General features: G+C 40.0%; 1 protein-coding gene across 12 annotated transcripts in view; it reads left to right on the forward strand.

Moving 5' to 3' along the window:
- The window catches only part of ATAD2B (ATPase family AAA domain containing 2B), a 127,156-nt gene extending 111,675 nt beyond the window's left edge, over positions 1-15,481 (forward strand). For 8 of the 12 annotated variants that reach the window (XM_036335225.1, XM_036335227.1, XM_036335231.1 and 5 more), the window contains 5 exons: positions 186-317; positions 3,146-3,829; positions 7,800-7,927; positions 8,591-8,719; positions 12,077-15,481. In XM_036335225.1, coding sequence (XP_036191118.1) covers positions 186-317; positions 3,146-3,829; positions 7,800-7,927; positions 8,591-8,719; positions 12,077-12,118 — 1,115 coding nt within the window. In that variant the 3' untranslated portion in view covers positions 12,119-15,481. Of the gene's footprint in view, positions 1-185; positions 318-3,145; positions 3,830-7,777; positions 7,928-8,590; positions 8,720-12,076 lie in introns of those variants that run through there. The other 4 variants (XM_036335228.1, XR_004971922.1, XM_036335237.1 and 1 more) reach the window with 4 other exon arrangements.
- Positions 15,482-16,120: the final 639 nt, after the last annotated feature.

Consider the following 16,120-nt stretch of genomic DNA (forward strand, 5'->3'; position numbering starts at 1 on the left):
GATTTTATATCTAGTTTCCTTCCCATCTTAAAACAAAAGATAGTATTTTCATCCAAATTACAAACTGTCCAAATATAATTAATGACTTTAAAACTTGGTTCTGTATTTCAGATGATTTTTTTAAAACCTGTTGGTTTATGTAGCTAGGAATATTTAAATAGGTGTTGCTTATCTTCTGCTTGCAGGCTTATCGGTAACAGCAGAACAAATAAATCCTCATGGTACTGGAGCTCGGAAGACAGAAACTAGAGTTGAAGAGGCATTTCGGCACAGACAAAGAAATCCAATGGATGCCTGGCACAACTCTGCAAATAAATGTGCGTGTATTTGAGATCATGTTATCCAGTAGTGGGAACAACTGAGAAGGATGCGGATTGCTTAGGCACTGGGTACACAAAGCAAAGCGCTGCTGTTTTCCCACAGCTCTTTTAATCGTCTCTCTTTTCAGAGGTGAAGAGCTTGTGGGGTAAGAGGCTGAATCAGAAGTATATTTCTTTAGCCTTATTTGCTTTTTGCTATCCCCATTCAGTACTTGCTGTTGTAATTGAACTAGGTTTGAATATTTTTAGTTCTAAACTTTGGTATTTGGATAGAAATGTAAAGCCAATAGATTTTTTATCCACTCATCTGCAACTCCAGCCCCTTGCTGTATGCTATGCAGGATGTTGTCTTTATGGTTGAAAATGGAAACTGGCTGAAGAGAGTGGCTGATTTGACAGCAGGAAGTTGAGAGAATATTTTGTGCTCAGTTTGAAAAATTGGTACAACCTTCTTTATCTAGTTTTGTTCATGATATATTTTTAGAGAGGGAATACTCAGTGTTTAGGTTTTCATTTTTTCTTATTCATGCTGATCTAAAACAATTTCTAAATGGTATGTTAATTAACATAGCATCTTTCTAATACAGTCCTGATGTTTTACTGAAGATAGCCATCCTTGGACGACCTATGCTGTTCTTCTGGTGTAAAGGTGTAATACTGCTCCAGCTGTCAGTAAGCTGGTCATAATATGTTCTTTCACAAGTGGCATTGCATTTGAATGAATGGGCCATACCTATCTTTTAGCTTGTCCTCTTTGAGATAAGGCATTCATATATGAGAAAATTTGAAGGACTTAGCGGTGCATTTAGTTCCATGAAACTGATTAAAGTTATTTGGCCTAGTTGTACCTGGATTATGTGACACAACACTCTTAATTTAAAACTTAAAATCCTTTACATTCTCTGCACCTAATACAAATACTTATTAACTAAAACAGTTTTAAGTTCCTTTGAATATTAAAATGTTACTTTCAGCTAGTGGTCGCCAACCTTTCAGACCTCATGGACCACCAGTGGTCCGCAGACCACCGGTTGGTGACAGCTGCTTTAAGCTGCAATTGAGTTTTGTTTTTTCTCACCAGTAGATGGCATATGTGACTCACCATTTGTCTGTTTAACATTAACTTACTTAAGTCATAAATCTAAATGTCTAAGGCAGAGTTGCTTTCCTAAGGTCTTAGTTTTGGAAACAAGCTCAGAGATGCTATAAAAATTGACTCTAAAGATTGTGCCTCTAAATGGGCTTTTCACACAAAGCATCCCTGAAAAAGGAAATAGTATAAATGTTTACTCCTACCACATACCAGGGGCAATGGAGATTAGCAGTGACTAAAACAAAAATCCCTACTCTGGTAGAGCTTATATTTCTCTTATTTTACTAAAGCCATGCTAACTGTTAGAAGTAATTATATAAGGAGGGGGAAATTTTCTCTAGTTTGACCTCCCCCAAAATGAGGACATTTTCTCTGTTCTTAGCTGAGATGAAAGTGCCAGCAGTAAATTTCCTTCAACAGGGCTCCTGGCCTTTGCTTAGTGTACCTCATACATATCAAGTAACTGGGCTGGCTCTTGAATGAGCAGAGGTCAGCCTCTTGCTCTGGAGTTTCATGGCTTAATGAGGAAAGAAGAGGGGAAACATTAGTATAGTTGGTTACATGGTTGGAGAATAAGTGAGGCCATAATGTCAGGAGTGACTTGTTAGGTAATAAAGACCTAACAGTTTGGAGCAGAGGTGGGGAACCTTTTATAGCCTTGGGGAAAGAAATGAATTATTTTTACCCTGATGGCTTTCAACCAACCAATATTTAGAATTTGGTGTTAGATACCAGAAACGATAGGTATGGTGTTTAGTTTAACTAGTTTATAATTAATAACGTTTATATTTAATTTTTTAATGCATCTGTCCCAAATTGCAAAATAAGAGTTAACTTTTTGCTTATATAAGGGACAGTGGGATAGACTTGCTTACATGAGAAATGAAAGATTCCTGGGTCCATCATTACCTGGAAGTGCCAGCTGTCTACTCAGAAAGCACATGATAGTTTCTAGCATCTAAGTTTAGTCCCTACAACTTTGGTAGGTCTTTCAGTTATGTGAAACATAACTGACCAAACATTTATTTTCAATGTTTTGTTAGTGTTATTGTTGCCACCTTGATAGCAGAGGGCTTAACTTTTCTACATATTTTCAGAAATAACTTGGCAAGAAATTGGTGTTGCTAGGAGAACCATTTGTGGTAGAGGAGGCTAATAGTTAGCAAACTGGATTGACCATATAACCTTCCTGGGGCTTCTCTCCATGACCGTACTAACTGTGGTTTTTCTGTCTTCTGAAGGAGAGGCAGTGGAGAGGTTTTTTTGGAGATACCTATAACTATTCTGTCTCGACATACTGGATCATGCTTTGTTTCTTTTCATGGCAAAGCAAGCACCTTCCTGGTAGAAATCTAGGACTGGTGCCCCAAATCTTCCAGGCAGACTGGGAGTGTGGTCTGTTCCTAAATGTGTATATTATATTCTGGGCTCCTGGATGTTAGGAATTAGGAACAGCTATTAATTGGAGTCTAGGGTAATAGAAAAAAAATTAATGCTGGGTAGTAAATAAGAAATAAATTGAACAGATTTTTATTCCCCAGAGTTCATCCCTGACCTCATATCCATTCCACTTGTAGTTCTGAGGATTAGTCAGCGAGGGTGTCAAGTAGTTTTTGCTTGTGTGTCACACTGGTATGGGTTTACTTTCTTTTGGGTCTTAGTTAATATACATTGTAAAACAAGTATTGCATTCCAAGTTCTACGTATATTTTTTTCCTTCCTTGTAAAATAGTTCGAGTTCGGAGAAAATCGAGGCGGCGATCACAGTGGGGTAAAGGAATTATTAAGAAAAGGAAAGTCAATAATTTAAAAAAAGATGAAGAGGACACCAAATTTGCAGACTATGAGAATCATACAGAGGGCAGGAAATTGCTAGAGAACGGAGAATTTGAGGTAAGCACTGACTGCCATGAAGAAAATGGAGAGGAGACTGGAGACTTGTCTATGACTAATGATGAATCATCATGTGATGTCATGGACATGGACCAGGGGCAGAGGCTTAACAGTGGAGCGAGCACAAAGGAGAACTTTGCATCTACCGAAGAGGAAAGTTCCAATGAGTCTCTCCTCGTCCACAGCAGCAGTTCTCTGAATCCAGGACAGACTTCTGGGAAAGAGCCTTTCCTTAAAGGAAGTTGCCTCAATGGCGAGGCCTCCACTGACAGTTTTGAAGGAGTCCCAGCTCTGGAGTGTCAGAATGGCAAAGCAGAAGTCGTTCCTTTCTGCAGTAATGGGGATAAATGTAGCTCTGAACAGAAGATTCTTCTGGAGGACCAGTCCAGAGAGAAACCAGAAGCTTCTAATGAAAATCGTGGAGATGATCCTGAGAAACTAGAAGCACTGGAATGTAGCAATAATGAGAAGTTAGAACCTGGCCCCGATGTGGAGGTTAAAGACGCAGAACTGGATAAAGAAGGTAGAGATAATATTTTAATGAATCTTCTGAAGTTTTAAACTCCAGAGTTAATTAATTGCATATTTTGTCTAGCCCTCAGTAACAATGGTTGCCCATTAACTATACCCCTTTGAGAATTTAATTAGTTTTCTAGTTTCTAGTTTCCCTACAAAAGTGTGCATATACATACTACATTTTGGGGAACATTTCAAAAGGTGTGTGATCCAGAATGCTTTGCTTTCCTGGCCGCTTTCACTCTGGCTCCCACTTGATGATCATCCCTATCCTAATGGATTTATGACTAAAAGTTGAATACATCCACAGGTGTTAAGAAGATGGAGTTCTAACAAAAGAATTACTGGGATGGGGTGGGGTGGTTTGAGATGACTTAGATACTACAGCAGTGAGGTATATTCAAGTCATGTAGACACATTAAATTATCACTCCTGTTCATTATAATCATGTGACTGAGCTAGGTACTTACACTCTCCAACCCTGTTTTTTCACTTGAGAATGGTGTCACTGCAGTGACCACATATGTCATGTATATTAATTGCCTCTCCTGGTACCTGGCATATTCTGAGGAGTATTCATTCCAAGCAGTCACGGGTAGTTGAATCTGAGGGATGTTTAGCCTAAGAGGCTCCATTGCTTTGTAGGGTCAGTGGTAGAGGAAGGCAGCAGAACCCTCGCTGTCAGATTTGCCTTGTTCTTTCAGTGAGAGCACTCTGCCAGCTCCTGACCTCCTATGGCTGTGTGACTCTTTTAAGAAGAAGCAGAAAGGGGGAGTTGAGGATCTCTAGCCCTACTTTGTTTGTCATTATTTTTTAGCCCATTGTGGGATGGGGTGAGTTAGAGATATAAACAATCCCATATACATTTTCTTCTTATATGAGGCTATCTTGAAATTTTGTCTAAAAATTGTGCTCAGTTGTGTGGAATATACACTTTACCCTGGGATTTGTATTAGGTGGGAAAAGGTTTTTGCTGACAGTTTTTTGAGCCCTCTAGCAGAATCAGGAAGTAGGAAGATATTACTCAAAGTCTTAGAATTCTTTTAATGGATAAAGAGAGATGTACTGTTCTTAAATAATTTTTTTTCTATATTTAATAATAGAAAATAGTTTTTTTAAAAAATATATTTTTTATTGATTTTTTACAGAGAGGAAAGGAGAGGGGTAGAGAGTTAGAAACATCGATGAGAGAGAAACATCGATCAGCTGCCTCCTGCACACTCCCTACTGGGAATGTGCCCGCAACCCAGGTATATGCCCTTGACCGGAATCGAACCTGGGACCCTTCAGTCCGCAGGCCGACGCTCTATCCAGTGAGCCAAACCAGTTAGGGCAATAGAAAATAGTTTTAAGAGCTATATTTATTCTAGGCTGTCATATAGACAGAACTTAAAAAATGTGTTAAGCTAAGGGTAAGTAATGAATGGGACAGAGTGGAAAAAGGGGAGAGAGCTACATGATCCAGCAGAATAGGTTTGAGGGAGGAGTCCTTTTTAATGCTACTTTGCTGTGAGATTTTAGTAAGCTTGCAGAAAATATCTAAAAGGTTCAACTGGTGATCTAAAAGTGTTAAAGATATTTGTTGTGTCAAGCTTTACCTGACGTTCTCATTTGTAACTGTTGGGGCAGTGTTACCAAACAGTGGTTCCTAATCGAAGTTCTCAGGCCTCTAGAAGGCAATGGATATAATAATGAGTATCAATATGGTCTTAACAAAACTCCTAGCAAGTGTTAATTGAACTGTAGGTCAAGTCTTTCATTCTAAAGGCTGTCTGAAATACAAAATGTCTCTGATGTATTATGGAATATGCTTTTGAAGGCAACATTTTGATTCATTACTTACCTGCTGGGGTCCAACCCCAGCAGGTCCAGGGGTCCCCAAAGGTGTGGACGGAGTCAGCGAAGAAGGAATGACACGGAGACAGCGTTCAGTTGATCAGCAGCCTAGCCAGGATCTCTAGCCAGGATCTCCAGCCAAGTTCTGGTTAGGATCTCCAGCCAGGTTCTGTGTCCATGTTCTCTTGCTAGGTTCTCCAGCCAGGTTCTCCAGGTTCTCCAGCCAGGTTCTGTAGCCATGTTCCCTCGCTAGGTTCTCCAGCCAGGTTCGGTCGCCAGGTTCTGTAGCCAGGTTCTTCAGCCAGGTTCTGTCTAGGTTCTCCAACCAAGTTCTGGTCTGGATCTCCAGCGAAGTTCTGGTCAGGATCTCCAGCCAGGTTCTGTGTCCATGTTCTCTTGCTAGGTTCTCCAGCCAGGTTCTCCAGGTTCTCCAGCCAGGTTCAGTCACCAGGTTCTAGTCAGGTTCTCTTGCCATGTTCTACTCAGGTTCTGTAGCCAGGTTCTGTCTCTAGGTTCTTCAGCCAGGTTCTCTCGCTAGGTTCTGTCTCTAGGTTCTGTGGCCAGTTTCTGTCCAGGATCTTTTGCCATTTTCTCTCCAGTGAAGTTCTTCTGTCTCTAGGTTCTGTGTAGGTTCTGTGTCTAGGTTCTGTGTGTAGGTTCTGTGTCTAGGTTCTGTTTCTAGGTTCTGTCTCTTGTTGTCTTGTTACATCTGTATTTATACCAGTTGATTCCAATCCTATCAATCTCTATTCCAAAGGTTAGGGTGTTTCTTATCTCCATTCCAGGGAGTAAAGATTATGTAACTTAAGCATGATTGTTCATAGTTAAGTGATTAATTACCCGCCTGGCACTTACTTAAGGGGTTTTATTCCCTCCCTAACTTCAGGGGAAAATCCCTACCTGGGGAAACAACCTTTCTCAGAGAGGTGACCTTGGTTAAAACACATAGTGCCAAGGTGAGCAAACATATTAAGAACAGTATGCCATATATGCCAGGTCCCTTGAAATAGCAAGGATGGACCGGCTCCCGGCACTTACCTATATAGCAGGCATTGATGAGAAGGATTTGTTTAAAGACTTGGGGATAAGGAGGGAAAAGGAAAGTTCTCCTTAGTCACATTGACATGGACCAGGTCCTGTATAAAATTCTGAAATAGTCTAAGTTTGTCTTGTGTTCCTTCCCCTTGGCCTTAGAGTATTCCTACTTAGGGGAGCACAGGGCTCAGTGGTCTACCTACCTCTACTCCTACTCCCGTAAGTGCCTGGTGCTGTCAAATTATGCTCAGCCACCTCAAAAAAAACCCCCCCCCCCCCAGTACATTTTATCTCAGCAAGATTTTGGGAGGAAAGTATCAGTGGTTCTCAACCTTCCTAATGCTGCGACCCTTTAATACAGTTCCTCATGTTGTGGTGATCCCCAACCATAAAATTTTTTTCGTTGCTACTTCATAACTATAATTTTGCTACTGTTATGAATCGTAATGTAAATATCTGATATGCAGGCTGTATTTTCATTGTCCGTGACCCACAGGTTGAGAACCACTGATAGGTTATACTAATTCACTCTAAGCTAGGAAAGATCACTAGCCCTGTTACACCTTTAATGGATCTAGATTTTTAAGAAATAAATGTTATAACCCAGATCAATTTAGAATAGAATTCTAAGCAGTGTAATAGAGAAAAATAAGAAATTTGAGGCAATGTTCAGGAAAATGTTTTACATTAGGAGGCAGATAGGTAGACAGGCTGGCCTCATTTTGTTAGTGTCTGATTTTGTAGGTAGCTTCTCCTCTTCCAGTTCTGAAAGCTCCACATTTTAAAATGATTGCTGTCACAAAGAGAGTGAAAGCTGTTTATTATTAGTGATTAGAGGTAAAGATCGCTTTTATCTTCCTTTTCGTGAATATATTTATTAGATGATTTTCTAGTATGACTTGGCTTTCATCGTTGAGTTTTAGTTCTCCTTAATTTGGGTTACTTATCCTTACCAAAAAAAATCATTTATTGCTGACACTGTTATTCCAAAATGAATACATTCTTATTCCAAAAAGGATTTATGGTGGTTAAATGAATTTATAGTTGACTAAGCCTGATTCTTCTTAACTTTTACTTGCTGCAGTGCATTTTTTTCTCAATTGTAGGTACTTCTAAAGTAAAGAAATATCGTAAATTAATTTTAGAGCAGGCAAAAGCAACAACCCTGGAGCTGGTTCCAGAAGAGCCATCCGAGCCTGTGCCACCTCTTATAGTTGATCATGAGAGATTGAAGGTAAGTTTAGCTATTCCCAGTCAGTTTTAAATGAATGGAAGGAGATTTGAATATGTTTTGTAGGCTACTGAATAAAACTAGTTTTGATCATTTTTTTCTCTCTTTATTGATTATGGTATTACATATGTGTCCTTTTCCCTCATCCCCCCCCCCCCCCCCCCCCCACTCAGGCCCTCATCCCCCTGGTGCCTTTGTCCATTTTTTGATCATTTTTTGCTTTAACTAGGAATATATGTGTTTTAGGGCTTCTAGTAAAAAAGAGTCATGGCCATTGGCTGGGTTGCTCAGTTGGTTGGAGCATCGTCCTATACACCAAAAGGTTATGGGTTTGATTTCCAGTTGGGCACATACAGGAGGCAATTGATTGATGTTTTTCTCACATCAATGTTTCCCCTCCCTCCCTCCTTCCTTCCCGTCTTCTCTCTCTAAGAGTCAGTAAAAAACATACACATATCCTTGGATGCGAATTAAAAAGAAAAGAGTTATGTATGCTTTGTGGGATTTATAAAAATGAGAATTATCTTGCTTATAAACTAAGCCCTAGAATTTTCTAAACTCAGTTCAGTGTTACACCTGTAAGTGTCTATTACCTAGCATTGAATATATAACTGTTTCAGTTTGAATAGTGAAATCAAACTTTATTGTTTTTCTAATTTTTCTTAGAAATTGCTTGATTTGTTGGTAGATAAAAGCAACAATCTGACAGTTGATCAACTTGAGAGATTGTATTCTCTTCTTAGTCAGTGCATCTATCATCACCGCAAAGATTATGACAAATCACAACTTATTGAGGTAAGTGCCTGGTTCATCTGGAGAACAAACAGATAAGGGCTTTTACGTGTCCAAAGGAAACATTATTTTAGTTTAGATCTTTTGCCAAGTAACTGAAGAATGTTTTGAAGAATTAAGATTAGTAGGAGAGTCAGTAAAAGTTATAATTTGAAGAACAGAGTCTTAAGTACTATTTTGTTTCAGGACAGAAATAATCTGGGATTTTTTGTTTATCAGAACACAGAAATTCATGGTTCTTGGTTGACACAAAATAGCAGGTGACAATTCTCCCCTCCCTTGCTTATCACTGAGGAGGTTTATCATGCAGGCCTGTTGAATGTGGGCGTGGCCACTCAGTGTCTCTAATGCTCCCCTACTACTGATTGAAAGGAGTTGACATGGGCACTGGGACTTATTGGCCATCCAGTTAATGGTTAGAAGGAAACTTAAAAAGTCATCTCATTTAATCAGATTTAGTTCTGTAAAATAGTCATGTGAAGGATTAGTTGTCTTTTGCTTAGACACTTTAGCGGTAAACTATTCCATTTCTAAACAACTTTGGGACATAAGAAAGTTCTTCCTTATAAATATGAACTTATATCTTTGTTCATATAAATTACATCATGAAGGCACACTTCTGCTTTTTGAGTTCATCTGAGCAAATGTAATCCCTCATCTACTCATTAACTGGCTAAGTGATTTAATTAGACTATTTTTGCTCACTTGCCTGTTAGTTTGTTTATCTGGTGATCTAGTTATTAAATATTTATTAAGGACCTACAGTTCCAGATACTGTGCTTGGTGTTGGGGATGCAAAAATTGATTAGGACAATGTCTCTGCTCTCCAGGAGCTTTTCTAAAATAGCAAGGATTTATATGTAAAGGAAGTGATTATTTTCAATATGTAATAAGGAATACTGATTAGACTTGAATCAAGTAAGAGAGCATTTAAAGATTGTAATCACATTGTCATAATTTTATGAATTTATACTGTCATTATACAATATCTATCTAATCCTCCTATATAATAAAAGGCTATTATGCAAATCAACCAAACAGCAGAACAGCTGGTTGCTATGACATGCACTGACCACCAGGGGGCAGATGCTCAACACAGGTGGAGCACCACTCAGCCAGAAGCTCTGAGCCGGGCTCATGGCTGGTGAGCACAGTGCGGACATCCCCTGAGGGCTCCCGGACTACGAGAGGGCACAGGCTGGGCTGAGGGACCCCCAAGTGCACGAATTTCGCGCACTGGGCCTCTAGTCCTATATAATAAAAGAGAAACATGGTAATTGACCGTACCTTCGCTACGCCTCCCATAGGCTAATCAGCACGATATGCAAATTAACCATCAACAAAGATGGCGGCTAATTTGCATACTGCAGGCAGGGCGAGACAGTGTGATCCACCTGCCCCGTGCCCCCTCCCACCGGGCCTGCAGTCTGTGTGCACGGCCCAGTGGCTGGCGGGGCCTGCAGTCTGTGTGTGCGGCCTGGCGGGTGGCGGGGCCTGCAGTCCGTGTGTGTGGCCCGGCGGGTGGTGGGGCTGCAGTCTATGTGTGTGGCCTGGAGGCCGGCAGGGCCTGCAGTCCGTGTACACGGCCCCGCGCCCCGCCCTGCCACCTGCCTGGCCGATCGCAATCCGCCCGCCCCGCCCCACCGCCCGCCGGGCCTGCCGTGTGCGGTGGGCAGCAGGGCGGCGCGGCAGAGGGCCTGCCATCTGCGACCCAGTGAGGGATCCGGTCCTGCCATCTGCCACCCAGGGAGCTGGCCTAAGCCAGCAGGTGGTTATCTCCGGAAGGGTCCCAGACTGTGAGAGGGCATAGGTCCGGTTGAGGGACACCCCCCACTCCTGCACCCCCTCCTCCTGCCACTGCACAAATTTTTGTGCACTGGGCCTCTAGTGTATATATAAAAGGCTAAATGACCGACCGACCGGCTGGTAGGTATGATGTGCACTGACCACCAGGGGGCAGACGCTCAATGCAGGAGCTGCCGAGAGACAGCAACTTTGCAGTGTCCTCTTACACTCCAAGACCCCTCGGGGGATGTCAGACTGCCGGTATTGGCCTGATCCCCGCAGGCCGGGCCTAGGGACCCCACCTGCCGGAGGGACCCCGCTCACTCCACAGATGCCTTTTGAGCTGCAGACCCAGGTGCAGCCACTGGGAAGGGACCGCAGGAGGTTGGCTCCAGGGCATGTTGGACCCATCTTGCCCCGTCCGCCACCTTCTAATTAATTTCCTTTCAATGTGCGTGAATCCATGTACCGGGCCTCTAGTATAGAAATATTAGGAAAGCACAAATGAGAATATAAAAACATCACCCATATTCTCCCACCTAGAAGAAATTTAGTCAGTGATAATCTTTTGGAATTTCTGTCCTTTAAAAAAAATGTCTACATGTACACGGTGTGTGGAAGCATGTGCATATAGATTTTTAAATTAGGAGCATAGTGTATATTCTGTTTTATAGCCTGGCTTTTTTCCTACCCAGGTATACATGATGAAACATTTAGCAGGAGTGATTTTGGTTGTTCAAACAGAAGAACTTTTTGATCAGACTATAATCTCTTAGTTTAGCCTATTAGTTCTACAGAATTCAGACTATAATATCTTCTGAGGTGGAAAAACAAATGTATTAGATATATTTGATAATTGCCCATCAGAATGAAATGTGTGGGGTAGAGTTCTTTGCCTTTTTTCCTTATTCCAGAACTTCTTTGTTCACATTGAAATTTGATTAGCTTGAAAGGATTGGACGCTCTTCAGCAGTGAAACATATTTCAGTGTGGCACTCGGAGCCCTGGGATCTAGGGGCCTTCTTCAGAGAGAGGAGGGACCTATGGCACAGTCACCAGTCAGTGGCATTCTTGGCGGTGGTGATGGCAGTGACTGCTGGCTCCCCCCCCCCCCCCCCCCAGCTCTGGTTGAGTGAATAGCAGTGGGATCAGGGTGTATTCTACTTTGGGTACAAGTTTTACTGTACTTAACGCATCCATTTTGCTTTGGGAGTTAGTTGAATGTAATGAGTAAGAAAGGGCTCAGGCTCTGGAGTGAGGCTACCCGCATTCATATCCTGACTCTGCAACTTATTAGTTGACAAATTATCTGTACGTACAAACTTCTTAGTACAATATCTGTAATAAGTACTCATTGAATGTTAATGAGTGTCCTTCTCATCAGCCTACATATAAAATGGGAGGCATTTGGAAGTGTCTGGGGCAGATAGTCTTACAGAGTAGCTTTGGTATTGTAATCAGAAAAATACTTAAAGCTTAACTTGTATCTAAAATTCTTTCTTTAAAAAGTTAATTTTCCCATAATAACATTTCTTTCCTTTAATAGATGTCATGTACTTTTTTTTTCTCTTGTAGGAGATGGAAAGAACAGTTCATACATTTGAGACATTCCTATGAACTTTTCAAGATGAGTGGTTTATCCTCTCCAATCTGCTCCTGAGAGAGCAGTCTTCTGAGCCATTCGATTTCAAATTGCACCAATCACGGGCAGAGCCTAGGTGTAAAGTGCGCTCTCTCTCATTCTTTCTCTCTGTTGAATTTGGTGCTATTGTCTCAGGTACCTGAAACCAACCAGCCTACAAGAACCAAACAGAACTTCAGAAACATGTTGTATTTTCCCCAAGTAAAAAATACAGCCCACAGATTGGCGACTTTGGTGCTACAGAAACTGCTCTCACTTCTGCTCCTCTGTTCACGCACCCTTTCGGAGACTTCTCTCGGAGGGAGCAGGCCAGAAACGGGAAACTGGATCCAGGGGCAGTTTTAACTGTTGAATTGTTTAAACAGTGGGCAACCTGTTCTATTTTTTCTCTTTTCTACCCCTTTTATCATATTTGTTTCTATTTTTTCCTCTGGGTAATGGACTGAAACCTGTTTAAGAGTTGGCTATGGTATATTCTGATGGGAAACTGAAGAAACTCGATGAAATTAGATTCGGCTCTTTAGAACTGCCTTTAATGTGCCTTTTTATTCATTTGAGGAAGATAAGGCTAAACAAAAGGATGGGCTTGTTTGTAGCAAATGAATTAGAATGTTTTCACAACCTTAAAAATGTTTGATACTCTGTGTCATTAAGAGGCAACCAGTGCTTTGGTATAAAATGCCTATGTTGTTTTCAAAACTCAGTCAAGATACTCGGTATGCCACATAATATATTAAAAAGGTAAGTTTTCCTGAATGATCTGTTTCTGTTTTAAAAACACATAAAAAAACAAAGACAAAAAAAAAATCCACAGTCCACCAAAAAACACACACACTTTTCGGTATTACCGACAATGATGACCAGAAATAAATAGCAGACATTCTTTCTTCTGTCAGTGGCAATTTACTAGTTACTCATGTTTGAGCTCCCAGAGAATGATTTTCATGTACAGTAAATTGGTACTGTTTTGTTTTTAAAGCCAGGGCTTGCCAAATGGACAGAAAAGAGAGGACTTTGTCAGAAGCTCCATTAAATTCATTTTCTATATGCATAATTGCAAGTGAGCTCTGGTGTGGTTCTTGGAATAACAGTATTAAATGTTTAAATCCCTTACCATAAGCTTAACCTTTTCACAACTACTCATTTTGATTGGAACCCATTTTGGATCTTGTTGAATGATTTCTGTGAGTTATACTTACCTAAAATTAATTATGGGTCACTAGTTTTACAAAACTTTCTACAAATTTGGGAGACACCGTCTAGGCAGGTGCAAAGAGGCAAAAGGGAGTGCAGTGACATTTTTTTATCAGATGATTTTTAAACAAAAAGCAGAAAATTTTGACAAGTTGGCTTGATATCTTCATTCATTGTAGCTATTAGCTGCAGGTGTGTCTTTCCAATATATGCAACACATGTAGTTTGAGTTTTAATTAAAGCGAATGGTCTTGGACTACTGCAGAGATACTGAGCTACCTCAGCTTTTTGTATTTTAGTTACCAACAGTGTTTACAGAGTTCTGTAATCACTTAGCCACCGTTTACATGCTGAAGCTAAGGTACTTGTCTCCCGTCTCTGGCTGTGCCGTGTGCTGGGTGCCAGCACAGCAAGCCCGCGTGGCCGTAGGCTGCTGCAGTAATCCCCAGTGCTTCTTTGCATTAACAGCAACATTTTATGCCTTCTAGTTCTCGCTTCGTTTTTGAAAAATGCCACTTGTTTTCTATATACCTAGTCTAAAATTTTCATAATATTCAGTTAGTCATATAATTCAAGATGCTACCCATGTAGACACACTGTATTTTTAAGGTGGGCAAGTGCGATTAACGATGAACCATTTTAAAGGGGAGGTTATTTGAAACCTCTAATTTGATTATTGGGAGGATTAACATGCTTTCTTTAGTATTTATTACCATCATGCCAGTTCAGACTATTTTGCTGTCTAATACATTAGCATTTTGTATTTTGATGGAAATTGTTACAGAATTTAAAGATTTGATGAAGAAATAAGATGTAGCAGATTTTTTGTAGCAAGTTTCTGGTAAAAGGGTTTTTTGCAAGTCTCAGGTTCTTGCTGCACTATTTTTTTTTAAATATTTATTCCAGTTACTCTAATTCAGAAACATTCTGTTCAAGTAACAGCAGCACTTGTGAAAGGAAAAGTAAAAACGCACATGTTGTTAGTAAGTTACTAAATTTGTACAAGTTTATTAAGATTTTAGCCATCAGTGAGTTTGACAAGGAAATTTATTTATGTTCGGCATTAAAATGCTTCCAAAAGATCAAATTTTTTAAAACCTTAACCTTAATATAGATGGAGAAATAGGAGGCAACCTCAGTATGATAGGAACTGCCACTTTGAACAGTTTAGGTCTTAAAGAGAAAGCCAATCAAATGCCAAGGGGAGAAAAATGAGCTTCAGCTCCCTTCTTCCCCAAAAGAAACACACTATATCAGTTTCACTTATTTTACAGATATCTGGTGGTTCTGTAGATTAAAGCAGCTTGTGAAATCATCTAAGTGGACTCGATTTTGTTTACCTTCTGTAAATTCTTAATTTTTGCATTGGCAAAAATATGTACAAATTGACCTCTGTTCTTATTTCCTATTGTGAGCATTATAAATGATGAGCTCTTATGTAAAACCTTGCTCTCAGATCAATAAAATGTGTGTTGCAGCACAGCCCAACAATAGCTAATGCTCAGCTGTGGGGACCGCGGGAGCTATTTGAAGAGATGGAACCGCACTAGGATTGAAACTGATGGCTGTGGAATTAACTGTGTTTTGAGCTTGAATCTCACCTGTGATTAATTTGTTTTGTTTTGTTTTGCTTTACGTCCTTTCATGACTTGATTTTTCTCATATGCCAATGTATTTGTAGGTTTACTGGATTTTGTTTTTAGGGAGTGGGGTCATAATATCCTCCCACTTTTTGATTAAGTTGGTTCAGCTATGGTGCTATTCAGTATCGTCAGTGTCAGGTCCCGTAGCTGAATGCCATTGTTGTTATAATTATCATTTGTAATCACATTGTACGCTTGAATTTGGGCTTGTACCTGCATCTTTTGTATTTTGTACATTCGGTTGTTTAGACTTTGGGAGTCATCTTTGGTTTCAGTCATGTGTGTCTACTTTCTAGATTTAAGTAGACTTCATCACAAGGGTCTATTTTGGGTTTGTAGTTTATTTAGAATTGTGCTAAATTGATGTTTTGCATTTGACTTCATTTTACATTAGTTTGAAGTAAATTATTTAATTTTTGAATTCTGGAATTTTGAACATTTACTGTAATTTGTAATATAACTGCTGTGAAATACTTGAATAAAGATGACAAGAAAAACATGGCTTTCTGTAGCTTAATCATGATTCCTGTTGGCTGCAAATACACTAGCACTTTTCTAGCTGAATTCATGTATTTTGCAGCTAGGGCCCCCAAAACTTCTGTTGTTTCTTTTAGGTTTGAGTAGCCCTCAGTACATTTTGGCAGCCTTCAGTATATTTTAGCTGAAGGAATTTGTATTAAGAAAGTGTGGTTTTAATTTAAGTTGAAGATTGTCTAAAATTTGTTGTATAGAAGCAAATGGATTACTTCTAAAATCTATTTTTCCGTGAAAGACTATGCTGCAGTACACGATTGGGTAGTATGGTTTACTTATTTTATAGTGTTTTCCCTTTGATCGTCATGCAGTTGTCAGTATACTTTGAACAGTACATGGAATTTCACTATGGAGGGAGATTTCATACCAGAATTTGAAGGGCTTGTTGCTTCCAGTGAATAGAATGTTCTGGCGTTACACGGCCCATGTTTCTGCTGTCTACTATGAAACCTTCTACCTTCCAAGATTAGTATACTAATCTTCCTCCATTTAAATGTCTACTTTCCTTTTAATCACAGTGAAAAGAAGCTGGTTGAATTTGACTGAGACTTTTTTTTTTCTTTCAGATTGTATAATTCTTACTTTTGACTATGTGTATACAGGGTT

This window comes from Myotis myotis, unplaced genomic scaffold (assembly GCF_014108235.1).
Source record: "Myotis myotis isolate mMyoMyo1 unplaced genomic scaffold, mMyoMyo1.p scaffold_m19_p_14, whole genome shotgun sequence".
Lineage (NCBI taxonomy): Eukaryota > Metazoa > Chordata > Mammalia > Chiroptera > Vespertilionidae > Myotis > Myotis myotis.